Source organism: Artemia sp. Qi Xiang Cuo, chromosome 16 (assembly GCF_049724085.1).
Source record: "Artemia sp. Qi Xiang Cuo chromosome 16, ASM4972408v1, whole genome shotgun sequence".
NCBI classification, from domain to species: domain Eukaryota; kingdom Metazoa; phylum Arthropoda; class Branchiopoda; order Anostraca; family Artemiidae; genus Artemia; species Artemia sp. Qi Xiang Cuo.
Genome location: NC_142809.1, coordinates 46,030,049 through 46,046,092, shown reverse-complemented (window position 1 = coordinate 46,046,092; position 16,044 = coordinate 46,030,049). Strand labels below are relative to the sequence as shown.

The 16,044-nt window shown below is 37.2% G+C and overlaps 1 protein-coding gene across 1 annotated transcript in view; it reads left to right on the top strand.

The window, feature by feature from the left end:
- The window catches only part of LOC148942958 (cubilin-like), a 405,682-nt gene that overhangs the window by 163,481 nt on the left and 226,157 nt on the right, over positions 1–16,044 (top strand). The window contains exons 20-21 of the mRNA XM_089102575.1: positions 7,085–7,313; positions 11,645–11,775. Coding sequence (XP_088958701.1) covers positions 7,085–7,313; positions 11,645–11,775 — 360 coding nt within the window. The remainder of the gene's footprint in view (positions 1–7,084; positions 7,314–11,644; positions 11,776–16,044) is intronic.

Here is a 16,044-nt window from a genome sequence, read left to right as displayed (position 1 = left end):
TCCATCACAAACAACAAAAGTACGAAGAACAAAAGGGGAAATCTTTTTGTAAGACAGTGGAGATTACACTGTCTTACAAAAAGATTTCCCTTTTGTTCTTCGTACTTTTGTTGTTTGCAAATAATTCGCAGTAGGGGCTTGCAGCAGGGGATTACACTGCAATTACTATCATTCAGACATCAAACTTACCCCAAATCCAAAAACTGACCAGCACAAAAAAAAACATCAAAAAACTTGGGACAAGCCCTAGGCCACCACCCGCAGGAAAAAATCAACCAAATGGAGGTCGCGAGTCTTCTACAGAACTGGCTCAGATACCAACAGCAAGAACCACCACCAGGGATTTGTCCAACAACAAAATGGTTGGAGAAACATAAGAACAAACCCCTACCAGCCCGATCCAAAACAAAATCACAATCGAGGGCGCAGCTGCCGGATCTCATCTCGTTCAACTTACAAACAAAGGGGTTTACCTGATCACAGCTTCCCATAACGTCACCAATCGACGGGGAAACCTTTTCTGAAAACAATCAGCATTCTGGTACAGATAAAACTTGTTTAAATACGGAGACAGCAACAAAAACTAATCCAAAATGCATCACTATCCCTCCCACCTCAACAGGTGCTCACGATCTAAAACTGAAGAATCCTGATCCTTCTTCCTGCAGCCTGGAAAGAGTGAAAAAGAAAACATGTTTTGATACAAGGCTAATTCAATTTTACCGTTTTCCAACAATAGCCCTGTCAAAAGTTCGATCTCTCAACAATAAGGCAGAGGATATGGAAGTTTTCCTAAGGATGCATGACATTGGCATCATGTGCATGACAGAAATATGGATCCCGTCTCCTATCTTGGCCATGATGGACGGGAATTCCTGTTATATTTCCCCACGCTGAGGTGTGTTGGGAGAGCCAATGACGCGCGGTGGCGGTGTTGGCTTCTACTGCAAAGAAAACATACCTCATAGGATTCTGGACGTCACAATGCCAAAAGACCATACCATCGAAGTTTTATGGCTGTGGACACGACTAAAAGGCCTACTTCGTCAAATGTCGTCATTGATATACGCCATGGTATATCTCCCACAAAGATGACCATATCAGTGACAACCAGGGGAATATCTCGAACAAAGTTGCTAATTCATCAGAAGAAAATATCCATATGCTGAAATCTTTCTCTGTGGAGACTTCAACCACCTGAAGCCGAACTGGATCAAAAGCTCTACAGCCCTTTATCAAATAGTTAAAGTCAAAACACGTTGAGAAAACACCCTTTTGGTGATTTCTGCTTAGATCCTGCGGCGGAAGCACCACTCTCAACCAGTGACCATACAACGGATATATTACGGCCAAAGTCAACAATGAAACCTAGTAAAACAACCCAGTTCACCTACCGTCCGCTTACAGAAGAAGGCATAATTGGCTACAGAGAAAGGCTTAACTCAGTATGCAGGCTCCGCATTTTCGAAAACAAGGACACAAACAGCATAACCGAACCCTTCTATGAACAAACGATTCGAGAGTAAGGACGATTCTTCCCTGAAAAGTGAGTTGCAACTAGGGCATAGAATAAACCATGGGTTACTCCGACGATTAAAGCAGCAATGGAAGAGCGAGACATGCTTTATGAGACAAAGTCACACCCTTTCGAATAAAAATGGAAGAGAAACATAGTAGTTAAACTACTAAAGCAAGGTAGGCGTCTGTATGGACACCAATTTTTTGTAAAGTTGTCAACAAGGGACACAAGAAAGTTCCAAACAGCTGTATGGAGACTAATGGGACAGCAGAAATCTAAATCCACCCCGAGGGACCAGCAAGGATAGAATATAACCAGAGAAACAATTCATGCATATTTTTCAAATATTTGCCGCCAATAGCTTCCCCTCAAGACTTTGCCACAGAATGGTCCAATCAAAACCATCCCTATTATCATAGTTTCCCAGGTCCAAGAAAAAATCGAAAAACTAGACATTAGGAAAGCCTCGTACTCTGGTGAAATTCCTATAAGGTTGATACATGCATGCCCCCCCCCCCCTTACTGGCTAAAACATTGGCTATGGTGAATAACCAGTGCCTACTGGAATGTATTTTCCTAGATAAGTTCAAAAAGGCATTTATCACACCAATTCCAAAGAAAAGATCACCAACCTCACCATCCGATCTCAGGCCAATTTCAAAGACGCCCCTTATTTCAAAAGTCTTCAAAGATTTTATTTTACAGTAGCTACTAGCAGAAGTAGACACAAAATCGATCATATGCAGTTTGGTTTTCGTTGAGGACACAGCACAACTCATTATCTGGTCAGTTACTCCATGATCTACTAGAACACCTAGAAAATCCTGAGGCCCTTGCTGAAATAATCATTTCTGATTTCGTGGTCGTCGGGCGTAATTTTGAAGTCAATTAGTGCCAGGCAGGACAGTTCTTTGTCTGTTTCCTGCCGAAATTAAGTAAAAAGTGCTATCCTTATCATATCATAAATGTAATACATACAGAAAAAAAAAGTAATTATCATATCATTTCCATTGAAAAACAAGATTAGATTACAAAAAGAAATACAATATTAGCAGCAAAAATAGTAAATATTGCAATAAGGAATTGTTGAAATTTTTAATCAATCCGGGCGGCTTGAGTGAATAATTTTTTTGTTTTGTCAGTCTTGGTTGAACCTATGCACAAGAAGCTTGGACTCTTTTAAAGAAGTTTATTTAATGATTTTAGTTAAATGGCTGCTTTTATCTATGGGATTCTCTGAGTAAGTTTGTTTTATTTTAATTTTCTTATATTGTGCTTTGCTTATGATGGCTGTTGAATATGTAGCCGAAATAATTGAATAGATTATACTACTGTAATAATAATAATAATAATTTATTATAAGCCAAAAAACAGGCCATACAGAACAGTATTCTTAATTACGCCCCACAAGAAAAATAACATAAATATCAAGTTTCACTCATTGATGTCAACGCTTCATTTACATATTTACATAACTGCCTGATTGTACTTTTTACAGTCGTTTTCAGGATCCCCGGGAACTCCAAGTTACCACCCTCAAAATATAGAAATAATATAGAGCTTCCTTAATATAGAAAGTTGCTGGCACTCGGTGAGAATATGGGCCACATCCTCAATACCTAGGTTACATCTGGGGCAAGAGTAATCCACATCTGCTTCTGGGGCCACCCTTTTTCTTTAAAATACTCTTTTTCTATTTTTTAGTGGCAGGCAATTCGCTAGGATCCGAAAGCACGTCCTCAATGTCTTCCCCGGTAATCCTAGTTTAAAATATTATTCAAATACAAATATCTCTTTTACTTGGGAATAAAACTTCAATGTTTCAGATGTTTAAACTGCCTGGGTCCACATTTGGACTTCTTGGCCTTTTACTTTTCCTATAATCATAGCCAAAAACGACTCACCCTGACCTAAGGGTCCTAGCCCCTCATTCCAAACATATGATATTCCTAGTCCATCTAAAACATTTTTTATTTGATACGGCCACGATCTTTTACGTTTCGACCGTAGCATCTCCACATAAGCTGCTTTTGCTAACCTGTCTTCTGGCAGACTTAGAACTTTTAGCCAGTACCGGATCATCTGTGCTAATCTAATCATTCTCAGCGAAAATATACCTAGGTCACCTTTTATTGCCTGTTTTTGAGTCGTTAAGTGAAGACCAATTAATCTCTTAAAGTGTAGTAGCTGAGTTAATTCCAGTTGTGGTGCCGGGTCATGCCCTCAGAGTTCAGCTCCTTATTGGATAGTAGGCAAAACTTTAGAATTAAAAACATATATATGTATTTTTAGATCTTTTATAATTGAAAGCCTTGAATTACGTAAAATGGCAGGTGAAACTGCTTTCCCTCTCTTAATCATCTGTTTTACATGCTCTTTCCATCCTCCTTTTGCTGAAAGTGTTACTCCCAAATATTTAAAATTTTCGCTCTCTTTTACTTTTTCACGTTTATAATAAAATTCTACTTTTTGATCATCATTATTCACACGAATTCCTCTAAAAACCACAATCTTAGTCTTTTTAATATTCAACACTAGTTTCTTTCTATCTAAATATTCTTCTAATATACTCAATAAGATTTGGAGCTCCTCTGGTGACTTGCCTATCAACACCGTATCATCAGCAAAAAGCAACAGAGATAACGTCAGGTTCCCTAGTGACACCGTAGGGGCCCATACCTTTTTAAAATGGTCAACAATATCATTTATATACTACGTGAACAACCTAGGCGAAATACTACTACCCTGTTTTACTCCTTTTCTAATTTCAAACGGCGACGATAATCCCTTCCCTAAAACTTTAACTATACCAAATGTGTTTTTATACATATCAGCTAGTAGCCTAACAAAAAGTCTTGGTAAGCCTACCTTTAACAGTTCTAAGCACAGGAAAATCCTATCAATACTGTCGAAGGCCTTTTCTAGATCTAAAAATGCAACGTACAACCTATTCTTCCCTTTTGCATATTTCTCTACAAGCGCCTGTAGGACTAAGACCCTATCAATAGCATTATAGCCATCTCGAAATCCTGCCTGCTCCTCCTTCAAATCCTATATTTTTCTAACCAATGAGCTAATCTAGCATCTAGTATTCTTTATACTTTATGTAGCATCTAGATATCGGTCGATAATTACTGTGATCCGCTGGGTCTCCCTTTTTGAATAGCGGCAAAATCAAGGATGTTTTCCACGGCGAGGGCCATTCTCCAGAAGCCAAAACTGAGTTGAAGATAGCCAAGAAGATGGGCATAAATAAAAGTTGGAATTGTTTCAAGATCTTTGTTGGGACACCATCGCTACCAGGTGCTGATCCACCTTCCATGGTGCTTATACATTCTTAGATTTCTTCTTCCGATGCGGGTTTTATCAGATCATAATCGTGTTCTTTCAGTGGGAAACTCGTTTCATTCTCTGTATTCGATAATTCGTCGCTGAACCAGCAGTCAAACGAATAGTCTTCCTGAACCGCGTCGTTGTAGTATGTTTCTTATTATCCACTGTCCACTGTCTCCACAAATTCCTCATTATTTTCTCTTTTAGTATTAAATGAAAAAACAAGTTTTTTTAACTGAAAGTAAGGAGCGTTATTAAAAATTAAAACGAACAGAAATTATTCTGTATATGAAAGGGGCTGTCCGCTCCTCAACGTCTCACTCTTTACGCTAGAGTTTTTCATTGTTTGAGAAAACAGAGTTGTGAGAAAGAGTCAAACTTTAGCGTAAAGAGCGAGACGTTGAGCAGGGGACAGTCCCTTTCATATGCGGAATAATTTCTGTCCGTTTTAAGTTTTAATGTCGCTCCTTACTTTCAGTTAAAAAAAAACTTGTTTTTTTTATCTTATTTTTGAACGTTTTTGAATTAATTCAGGTTTTGATTATGGCACATCATACATGAATAATTAAAACAAAATTTGCATACTAATTTTACATTTATTTGGTTAAATGGCTTTCTCGAAAGTTGTTTAATTTTATTTACGAACGTTTTTATTAGTAATAAATGTACGTAACTTACAAATTAACATACGTAACGAACTTCTATATTCATATATTTTTAATACGTCTATTAGGGATATCGCCCTTTAGTCAATACCTCGCTCTTTACGCTAAAGTTCGAATTTTGTTCCAATTCTTTAAAAATGGCCCCTTAATCACAAAGGCCGTTAATTAGAATAAATAGCTCTTATGAAAGTACTTAAAAATATTTAGCGTAAAGAGCGAGGTATTGACTAGGGGGCGTATCCACTCATATACGTAATAATTTCTGTTCATTTTAATTTTTGATGTTGCTCCTTACTTTCAGTTAAAATTTGTTTTTTTTCAATTTAGTTTCTGATTGTTTTGTAAATAGCACTGGGAAATCCGGCGCCCCCTTCATAGCAATGTCCTTTCTCCCTTGAAACTTCCTCCATGGAAAGATCCTCCTACATAACCCCTGAACCCATCCCCCCCCACTACCAGAAAAAATCCCCCTGAAAACGTCTGTATACTTCCCAATAACCAATACTATATGCAAACATTGGGTAAAGTTCATAATTTTCAGCCCTCCCCCCGGGGACTATTTTTTTGGTCTCTTAAAAAGGGCACTAGAACTTTTTATTTTCGTTTGAATGAGTCCTCTCAAGATATTCTAGGACCAGTGGGTCAATACGATCACCCCTGGGAGCACAAAAAAAAACAAATAAAAACACATCCCTGATCTTTCTTTTGGCAAAAAATGCAAAATTCCACATTTTTGCAGATAGGAGCGTGAAACCTCTACAGTAGGGTTCTCTGATACACTGAATCTGATTGTGTGATTTTAATTAAGGTTCTATAACTTTTAGGAGGTGTTTCCCCCTTTTTCGAAAATCAGGCAAATTTTCTCAGGTGCCTAACTTTTGAGGGGCAGGACTAAACTTGATGAAACTTATAGATTTGAAATCAGCATTAACATCTGATTCTTTTTATGTATCTATTGGTATCAAAATTCCGTTTTTTAGAGTTTCGGTTACTATTGAGCAGGGTCGCTCCTTACTTACAGTTCGTTACCAGGAACTGTTTGATGATAGAAAGGCAGTGTGGTTTTTGTAATTGTTCTATTTAATTTTTTTCTTTATTGTTTGCATCCCAACTAAAAACTCTAGACAGAGGGGAATATCAGTTTTTGAATTATGTCATGTTTCAATACACGGCACGTACGGGGCGGGAGAGGGGGATTGGTATTTGAGAAATTTTATCTCTGAAAGTCTCGATGGGAAGTGACTTTTTTTTCCCTACTTTTATGTAGTAAACATTCACAAATTAAGGAAGTGTAATGACCTTTATTTCACATGTTTGCTTTAACACTAAAATCTAATTAAATTCTGATCATTGATCAGGTCTATCTTTGCCACCTAGTAATACCGTTACTAAATGTGAGGTATGTCATAGCGTGTACAAAATCTAGAGACACACTGAAAGCAATATTTTGGGCCGAAAATGTATTGAGGTTCAGATTTTCTTGTAAATGTGTTTCAGTCAATTTCATGTGGGCAAAAGCGGAAAAGAGTGTGCTATCTTTTAAAATTTACCAATATTACTGTTTTAGGTTGTGGTGGAATTGTGACAAACAGTTCAGGAACAATAGCATCACCACTACACCCTCAGACTTATCCACATGGGACTACCTGTCGCTGGATTATTAAAGGAGAGCCTGGAAGTGTTATTAGATTGACGTTCCAGACATTTTCTTTGGAAAGAAGTGCCAGTTGCAAGTTTGACTATGTTGAAGTCTTTGACAACAGAAGTGTGTCAATGGGCTCTGGGAGGATTGGAAGGTTTGTTAACAATACTATATGATTTTCTGTATATATAAATACGGTTTTTTGTATAGAATTTTCTGTAATACCATAAGATTTTTAGATTATAGGATTTCTTCTGAAATTTCTTGTGAAAATTTCCTGGTGAGACGGCTTTAGAAGTGTGTTTCTGCTGGTCTGGTCGTTGCTCACAGTTGTTAGCAGCAACTTTCTTTTGATCAATAGAAAAGGAATGATCCATAACAAGAATGTTTATAATAATAATATAATTTCTCAAGAGCCCACCTTACTGAAGATTATGATGAACAAATAGAAAAAAAAACTAAACCCCCTCTCACACCATCTAATTTTGTTCAACGTAGTTGAAAGTTCTGGAAATTATGTCTTTGAGGATGACAGCCCCCTACAGCCCTCAGGGCAAGGGTTGTAAGCTATTCCCTGGGAGCATATGAGGTTTTTATAGAAAGCGTTGTCTTAAAACTTCAAAAAGGGTTCATTCGATCGGAAATTGAAAGGGTTATTGCCCTTTATAATAGTTGAAAGTAATTGGAAGACGACAATTAAACCCCCTCTCACGCTCACATATTTTGTTCAAGGTAATTAAAAGTTCTGGAAATTAGACTTTTAGGATGACAACCCCCTCAGAGCCCTCAGGGCCAGGGGGGTTGTAAGTTATGCCCTAGGTGCATATAAGGTTTTTATAGAGTGTTGTCGTAGAAAATTCAAAAGGGGCTCCTTTGATTGGAAACTGAAAGGGCTAGTGCCCTTTTTAATAGTCAAAAGTGAATAGAAAGCAGCCAGCCCCCCTCTCACGCCCACTGTTTCCCCAAACACAGTCAAGTAAAGCTTTGAGATAGCCATTTTGTTCAACGTAGTTGAAAGTTCTGGAAATTATGATTTTGAGGATGACACTCCCCTCAGATCCCTCAGGGCTAAGGTTGTAAGTTATGCCCTGGGGACATATAAGGTTTTTTATAGAAAATTTTGTCGTAGAAACTTCAAAAAAGGCTAATTCAATTAGAAATTGAATACCCCTCAAGGCAAGGGTTGTAAGTTATGCCCTATGGGCATATTAGGTTTTCATAGAAACCATTTTCGTAGAGACTTCAAAAAGGGCTCATTCGATTGAAAATTGAAAGGTCTAGTGCCCTTTTTAATAGTCAAAAGTGATTGGTAGGCAACTAGCCCCCTCTCACGATCACCATTTCCCCAAACACATCTAATCAAAATTTTGAGATAGCCGGTTTATTCAACGTAGATGAGAGTTCCAGAAATTAGGTCTTTGAGGATGACACTCCCCCCAGAGTCCTCAGGGCTAAGGTTGTAAGTTATGCCCTGGGAACATATAAGGTTTTTTATAGAAAATGTTGTCGTAGAAACTTCAAAAAAGCCTCATTCAATTGGAAATAGAAAGGGGTGGCGCCCTTTTTATTAGGCTAGTCGAAACTGATTGGAGGGCAACTAAACCTTCTCTCACGCCCACCATTTCCCCAAACACATTCAATCAAAATTTTGAGATAGCCATTTTTTTTAGGATAATACTCCCCCCCCCACATCCCTCAGGGCAAGGGCTGTAGATGATTTCTTAAACGACATTGGCCTGTCATATTATAAAAAAGGAAACGATCAAAAATGATGTTCTTAAGGTTTGTGTTTATTCAGTATCACCGTTTGGCCTTAAAAACCACATTTTTGATTGTTTCTTTTTCTTGCAAGGGTTATAAGTTATTCCCTGGGGGCATATATGGTCTTTATAGCGTTGTAATAGAGACTTCGAAAACTTCGAAGGGATAGTGCTCTTCTTTATATTCTAAAGTGATTGGAGGAAAACTTACACCTCTGCCACGCCCAGCATCTTCCCAAAAACATCTAATAAATATTTCGAGTTGGCCATTTTGTTCAACGTAGTTGAAAAGTCCAGAAATTATGTCTTTAAGAATGACACTCCCCCACAGCCCTCAGCGCAAGGGTTGTAAGTTAGGCCCTGGGGGCATATAAGGTTGTATAGAAAGCGCTATCGTAGAAACTTCAAAAAGAGCTCATTCGATTGGACATTGAAAGTGCTAGTGCCCTATTTAATAGTCGGAAGTGATAGGAGGGCATCTAACTTTCCTCTCACGCCTACTATTTCTCAAAACACATCCAAGAAAAATTTTGAGATAGACTTTTTGTTCAACGTAGTTGAAAGTTCTGGAAATTAGGTCTTTACCAGCGTTGACTTAGAGACTTCAAAAAGGACTCATTCAATTGGGAATTGAGTGGGCTACTGCTCTTATTAACATTCAAATGGGATCGGACGTCTAATGCCCGCCCCCCTACCCATGATTTCCCCAAACATTTCCAATCAGCATTTTGATATAGCAACTTTGTTGAAGGTAGTTGAAGGGTCCGGAAATTATGTTTTTGAGTATAACAACCACCAACAGCCCTCAGGGCTAAGGTTGTAAGTTATGCCCTGAGGACATATAATGTCATATGGAAAGTATTGTCACAAAAACTTCAAAAAGGGCCCTTTCTATTGGAAATTGAGAGGACTATTGCTCTTTTTAATGGTCGAAAGTAATCAGAGATAGAATCACCCCTCTCCACGCCAATCATTTCCCCAAACATTTCCAATCAACATTTGATGCGGCTATTTTGTTCAACGTAGTTGAAAGTTCTGGAAATTATGTCTTTGAGGATGACAACCCTCCCCCCATAGCACTCATAAAAAGGGTCGTATGTTATGCCCTTGGGGCATATAACGTTTTTATAGAAAGTTTTGTCGCAGAAGCTTGAAAAAGGGCTCATTCGATTGGAAATTGAGAGGACTAGTGCCTTTTTTATTAGTCGAAAGTGATCAGAGGGCAAATGTCTCCTTCCACGCCTATCATTTCCGCAAACACTTCCTATCAAAATTTTGAAATAGCCACCTTGTTAAACTTATCAGAAAGGTCTGGAATTTATGTCTCTGAGGATAACAAATCCCCAGCCCTCAAGGCAAGGGTTGTAAGTTACGCCCCGGGGACATATAGGGTTTTTATAGAAAGTGTGGTCATATAAACTTCAAAGGGGACTGATTGGGTTGGTAATCAGACGCTCTTGTGCTCTTTTTAAGAGTCAGAATGATCAGAGGGCAGCTACCCTCTCACCCCTACACACACGTATTGTCCCGAAATGTGTCTAAAAAAAATTTTGAGATAGCCATTCTATTCAAAATATTCTAAATATCATATAACAAGGCTTTTAGGGTTGAAACAATCCCCAGAGATTAGGGGCAAGGGTTGTAAGTTGTGTTCAGACGGTGTTAAAGCTTTTTATGGAAGGGATGGTTGTTTAACTTCAGAAGAGGCTCAGTCTTTATCCCTGAAAAAGACTGTGTCAATATATAACGAACAGAAATTAATCAAAAAACATTTGCACAAAATAAATTTTTACAAAAAAAAGTAAAGAACTCCATTAAACCAAAAATAGATTCAAATAAACCACCAAGCACACAACTACGACAAATCAGTATCAATAAACAAATTAAACCAAAAACAAACAGAAATTAAAATAATTCAAACTCAAAACGACCAAAAATTAATCTGAGTAGGGTTCTAAACCCTATGCTTTCTAAAAGCCAGAATATAATTTGTACTTTAGTGAAAAAAATTCTTTTAAATATTTCCACTTTTACTAACTTTAAGAAAACAAAAATTAACTAAGATTTTAAGGAATAAATATCAGTATATGTATATTAAACTAACAATGCATATATTTTTCAGTAAATTCATTTGAATTTTTCTGTAGATTACAAATTAATATCTGGCTTTTAGAAAGCTTGGGGTTTAGAACCCAGCTCATATTAATTTCTGCTCGTTTAGATTTTGATTCTTATTTATCTTAATTTTTGTTTGTTTTGGGTTTCATTGATTTATTGATACTGATTTTTGGTAGTTGTATGTTTGGTAGATTATTTGATTCTATTTTTGTTAATTTCTGGTTGAAAAAAGTTTTTTTAATTAATCTAAATAAAAATGGACTCTAAGAAAGAGTAGATCTTTTATTACCTCTCCTTTAAAGAAAAATTCAAAATGAACCTTCTCATTTTGCACCTTCGAAATGCGAAGCTCATTTGTTTTTGATGCATCAGAGCTGGTTAGCAGCCTTTCCACCCACATGTCAATCTGTTCCAAATTAGCCTGATGTTTTTTGCCCTTTTCGCCAGTCAATGCCATTTTTTTTTCCGTTTCACTAGCAAATGTTTAATGTTAACCTTGATGAACAACAGGGAGAATATATCTTTCCTTCATAAAACCAGGTGGAAATTGGCTAGTACTTGCTTTTTGAATCAATTAAGGAAAATAATTATTTTCTATTAATTTTAGGTTCTGTGGGCAAACCACGCCTCCTGTCTTAACAACAGTGGACAATATTATGACAGTTGTGTTTAAAGCAGATTCTAGCATTGCTGCTGAAGGATTTACGGCTGCCTATAGCATTCTAAATACTACTCATGGTAACATATTTTTCATATTTTTTAAAGATTATGTTTTATAAGATACGTAACTCTTTTTTAAGGACGCTCAAGTTGACTTAGGACTAATATGTTGCTTATTCGTTAAAAAAGTGCATAGCTAGAAAAGATTTCTCAATTTTTACTGACAATTCTGAAAATAAATTGAAAACCAAGCATTAGTATTTAAAAGATATCGCTCTTTTAGTTATAGATGTTCTTGTTAGGTGTTTCATTGACAAAAAAAAAGAAGTGAAATAATCTAATCAACAAATGACACAGATCGTGTGAGCTTGCTCGTGACAAAGGTACGGTTAAATTTAGTTTCGGTCGCTCTAATTTGAGGTGTTTAATGTGATTTAATGATTTTGCTTATGCAAAAGTTTAATTAGGTACAAATATGTTTTTGTTGTTTAATTATTTTTGGTTTTTATTTATTTTGTTTGCTTTTGTTTTCTTTGTCGGTGCTCCGTCCTTTTTTCTGCTATGACGGTTTTCGATAAATAAGTAAAACAAATCTTTTAGACTTTTTATGCTGTCATATCCAGCCTAATGATTATGGGAAACAGTTAGAGTAATAGTCACTCCTAGTTATGTTCGAAGCAGAACTAACTATGCAAAGTGAGTATAACTATGTAAAAAACAAATCACAAAGTAATAAAAATAGAAAACGTCAGTTCTGAACTTTATTTTTAACATCGACAATTTGTTTAAATATCTGGAGATCCATGAGTTAACTCTAGAAGATTTTTAAACCAAGTTCATATTGGGAGATATTTTCTCCATTTTGACAGGGTGTATGTACTAACTAAGTCATTGATTCAAGTACTGATAGATGAGATAATAATAATGATACTGTTTATATAGTAATAGGCCTATATTCATAAATAATACTGCATAATAGAAGTGCCATAATACTAATACATGACACTATACATAAATAGATAATGATATCATCATATAGTCTAATGACATTTGGTATTGCAACACCTTGTGTGAGACAGGGGCGCAATTTGATATGGGGCAGGGAGGAAAACTATCCCCTCCAGACCCAAGTCTCCCCATTACTTCAGGTTGCTCCCCCTCCCTCCCCAGATGAAATTGATTTTCTGCAAAAAATCTTGTCAAAACTAAGATAAGCCTGCATAATTCAAGTATCCAGAGAAACAGGTGAGTTTTCTTTAGCATATCTCTGCCTTTATGGTAATATATGGATCATCTTTCAGTTTTCACTATCATTTTCACACGATTTGGGACAATTGGCTCCAACTTTGCCTCCCCCATGGTATTTTGAATAATGAAACTATTAATAAAAGAAAAAAACAGTGCCGGTCATTCTATTTGTTTTACTAAAAGAACAGTTTATTTTCTTCTAGTGTGATTTAAACAAAAGAAAGCAAGAGAAATTTCCTTTTAATGGCTCCCAAAAACATAATTTTGATTTAAATAAAAGTAGTTCGACTCAGTGTCCTCTAAAAGCCTTTTCTATGGCATTAATTTAAAAATAAGTTTTTCAAAGAAAAGTAAAGAACTCCATTAAACAAAAAATTAGTAAAAATAAAATCAAATAATCTACCAAGCGTGAAACTACCACAAATCAGCATCGATAAATAAATGAAACCTGAAACGAACAGAAATTACAATAATTCATCGAGTCAAACTCAAAACAAGCAGTAATTAAGATAAGTTGGGCGCAAAACCCCTATGCCTTCCCAAGGCCAGAACAAAATTTACACTTACCAGAAAAAATATTAATGTTTTTACTTTTATAACTTTAATAAATCAAATAACATCAACATTTTAGATACTAAATATCAGTATATGTATATTAAACTGAAAATGCACATTCATTTGTATTTTTTCACAAAGTGCAAATTTTGTTCTGGTCTTGGGAAGGTATAGGGGTTTTGCGCCCAACTTATGTTAATTTCTGCTCGTTTTGAGTTTGACTCGGTTAATTATTGTAATTTCTGTTTTTGATCTCAAAATTTTGATTGGATGTGTTTGAGGAAATCATGGCCGTGGGGGGGGGGGGCTAGTTGCCCTCCAATCACTTTTGACTATTAAAAAGGGTACTAGCCCTTCAAATTTCCAATCGAATGAGCATGTTTTGAAGTTTCTATGACAATACCTTCTTTAAAAACTTATATGCCCTCAGGGCATAACTTAAAACTCTTGCCCTGAGGGTTGTGGGAGAGTGTCCTTTTCAAAAACATATTTTCTACCTGGAAATCAAATACGCTGAACAAAATGGCTATCTCAAAATTTTGATTGGCTGTGTTTTGGGGGAATGATGGGCGTGGGGGGGCTAGTTGCTCTCAAATCACTTTCGGCTGTTAAAAAGGGCACTAGAACTCTCAATTTCCAATCGAATGAGCCCCTTTTGAAGTTTCTACGACGACCCCTTCCAAATTAAGTTCCCTGGTCTATAGGGAAAAAATAATAAATGGTAAATTGTGCCAACATCGTTCTTATATGCCCTCAGTGCATGACTTAACACCCTTACCCCGAGGGTTGTGGGGGAGTGTCCTCCTGAAAAACATATTTTCTATCTGGAAATCAACTATGCTGAACAAAATGGCTATCTCAAAATTTTGATTGGATGTGTTTGGGGGATTGATGGGCGTGAGGCGGGGGGGGGGGCTACTTTGCCCTCCAATCACTTTCGACTATTAAAAAGGGCACTAGCCCTTTGAATTTCCAATCGAGTAAGCCTTTTTTGAAGTTTCTACGACAACACCTTCTATCAAAACCTTATATGCCCCCAGGGCATGACTTAGAACCCTTACCCTAAGGGCTGTGGGGGAGTGTCCTTCTCAAAAACATATTTTCTATCTGGAAATCAACTACGCAGAACAAAATGGTTATCTCAAAATTTTGCCTGGATGTGTTTGGGGGAGCGATGGGCATGTGGGGGGGGGGGCTAGTTTCCCTCCAATCACTTTCGACTATTAAAAAGGGTACTAACCCTTTGAATTTCCAATCGAATGAGCCGGTTTTGAAGTTTTTACGACAACGCCTTCTATAAAAACCTTATATGCCCCGAGGCCATGACTTAAAACCCTTGCCCTGAGGGTTGTGAGGGAGTGTCCTCCTCAAAAACATATTTTCTATCTGGAAATCAACTACGCTGAACAAAATGGCTATCTCAAAATTTTTATTGGATGTGTTTGGGGGAATGATGGGCGTGGGGGGGGGCTAGTTGCCCTCCAATCACTTTGGACTATTAAAATGGGTACTAGCCATTTGAATTTCCAATCGAATGAGCCTGTTTCGAAGTTTCTACGACAACGCCTTCTATAAAAACCTTATATGTCCCCAGGACAAGACTTAAAACCCCTGCCCTGAGGGTTGTGAGGGAGTGTCCTCCTCAAAGACATATTTTCTATCGGTAAATCAACTACGCTGAACAAAATGACTATCTCAAAATTTTTATTGGATGTATTTGGGGGAATGATGGGCGTGGGGGGGCTAGTTGCCCTCCAATCACTTTCGACTATCAAAAAGAGTACTAGCCCTTTGAATTTCCAGTCGAATGAGCCTGTTTTGAAGTTTCTACGACAACACCTTCTATAAAAAACTTATATGCCCCCAGGGCATAACTTAAAACCCTTGCCCTGAGGGTTGTGGGGGAGTGTCCTTCTGAAAAAAATATTTTCTATCTGGAAACCAACTACGCTGAACAAAATGGCTATCTCAAAATTTTGATTGGATGTGTTTGCGGGAATGATTGGGCGTGGGGGGGGGCTAGTTGACCTCCAATCACTTTCGACTATTAAAAAGGGCGCTAGTCACTCCAATTTCCAATCGAATGAGCCCTTTTCGAAGTTTCTGCGATGACTCCTTCGATGCGAAGTGCCCGAGTATGGAGAAAAAAAAAACAAAACAAAACGACACATTGTGCCCACATCGTTCTTTACCTAGGCAGCGCTAGCACTCTGCCTATGATAACAGATAGTAAGCTCACAATCTGGACTGAGAATTTGCTATTTTAGTAGACAATATAGCTCATGAAAATACTGTTCCCGTGAATATATAGCTCCTGAAAATGGTGTTCTACTGACGATATAGCTCATGAAAATGCTGTTCCTCTGACAATATAGCCCATGAAAATGCTTTTCCATTGACATTATAGCTCAGGAAAACACTGTTCCACTGACAAAATAGCTCATGAAAATTCTGTTCCACTGACATTATAGCTCAGGAAAATACTATTCCACTGACATTATAGCTCAGAAAAATGCTGTTCCACTGAAAATATAGCTAGTAAAA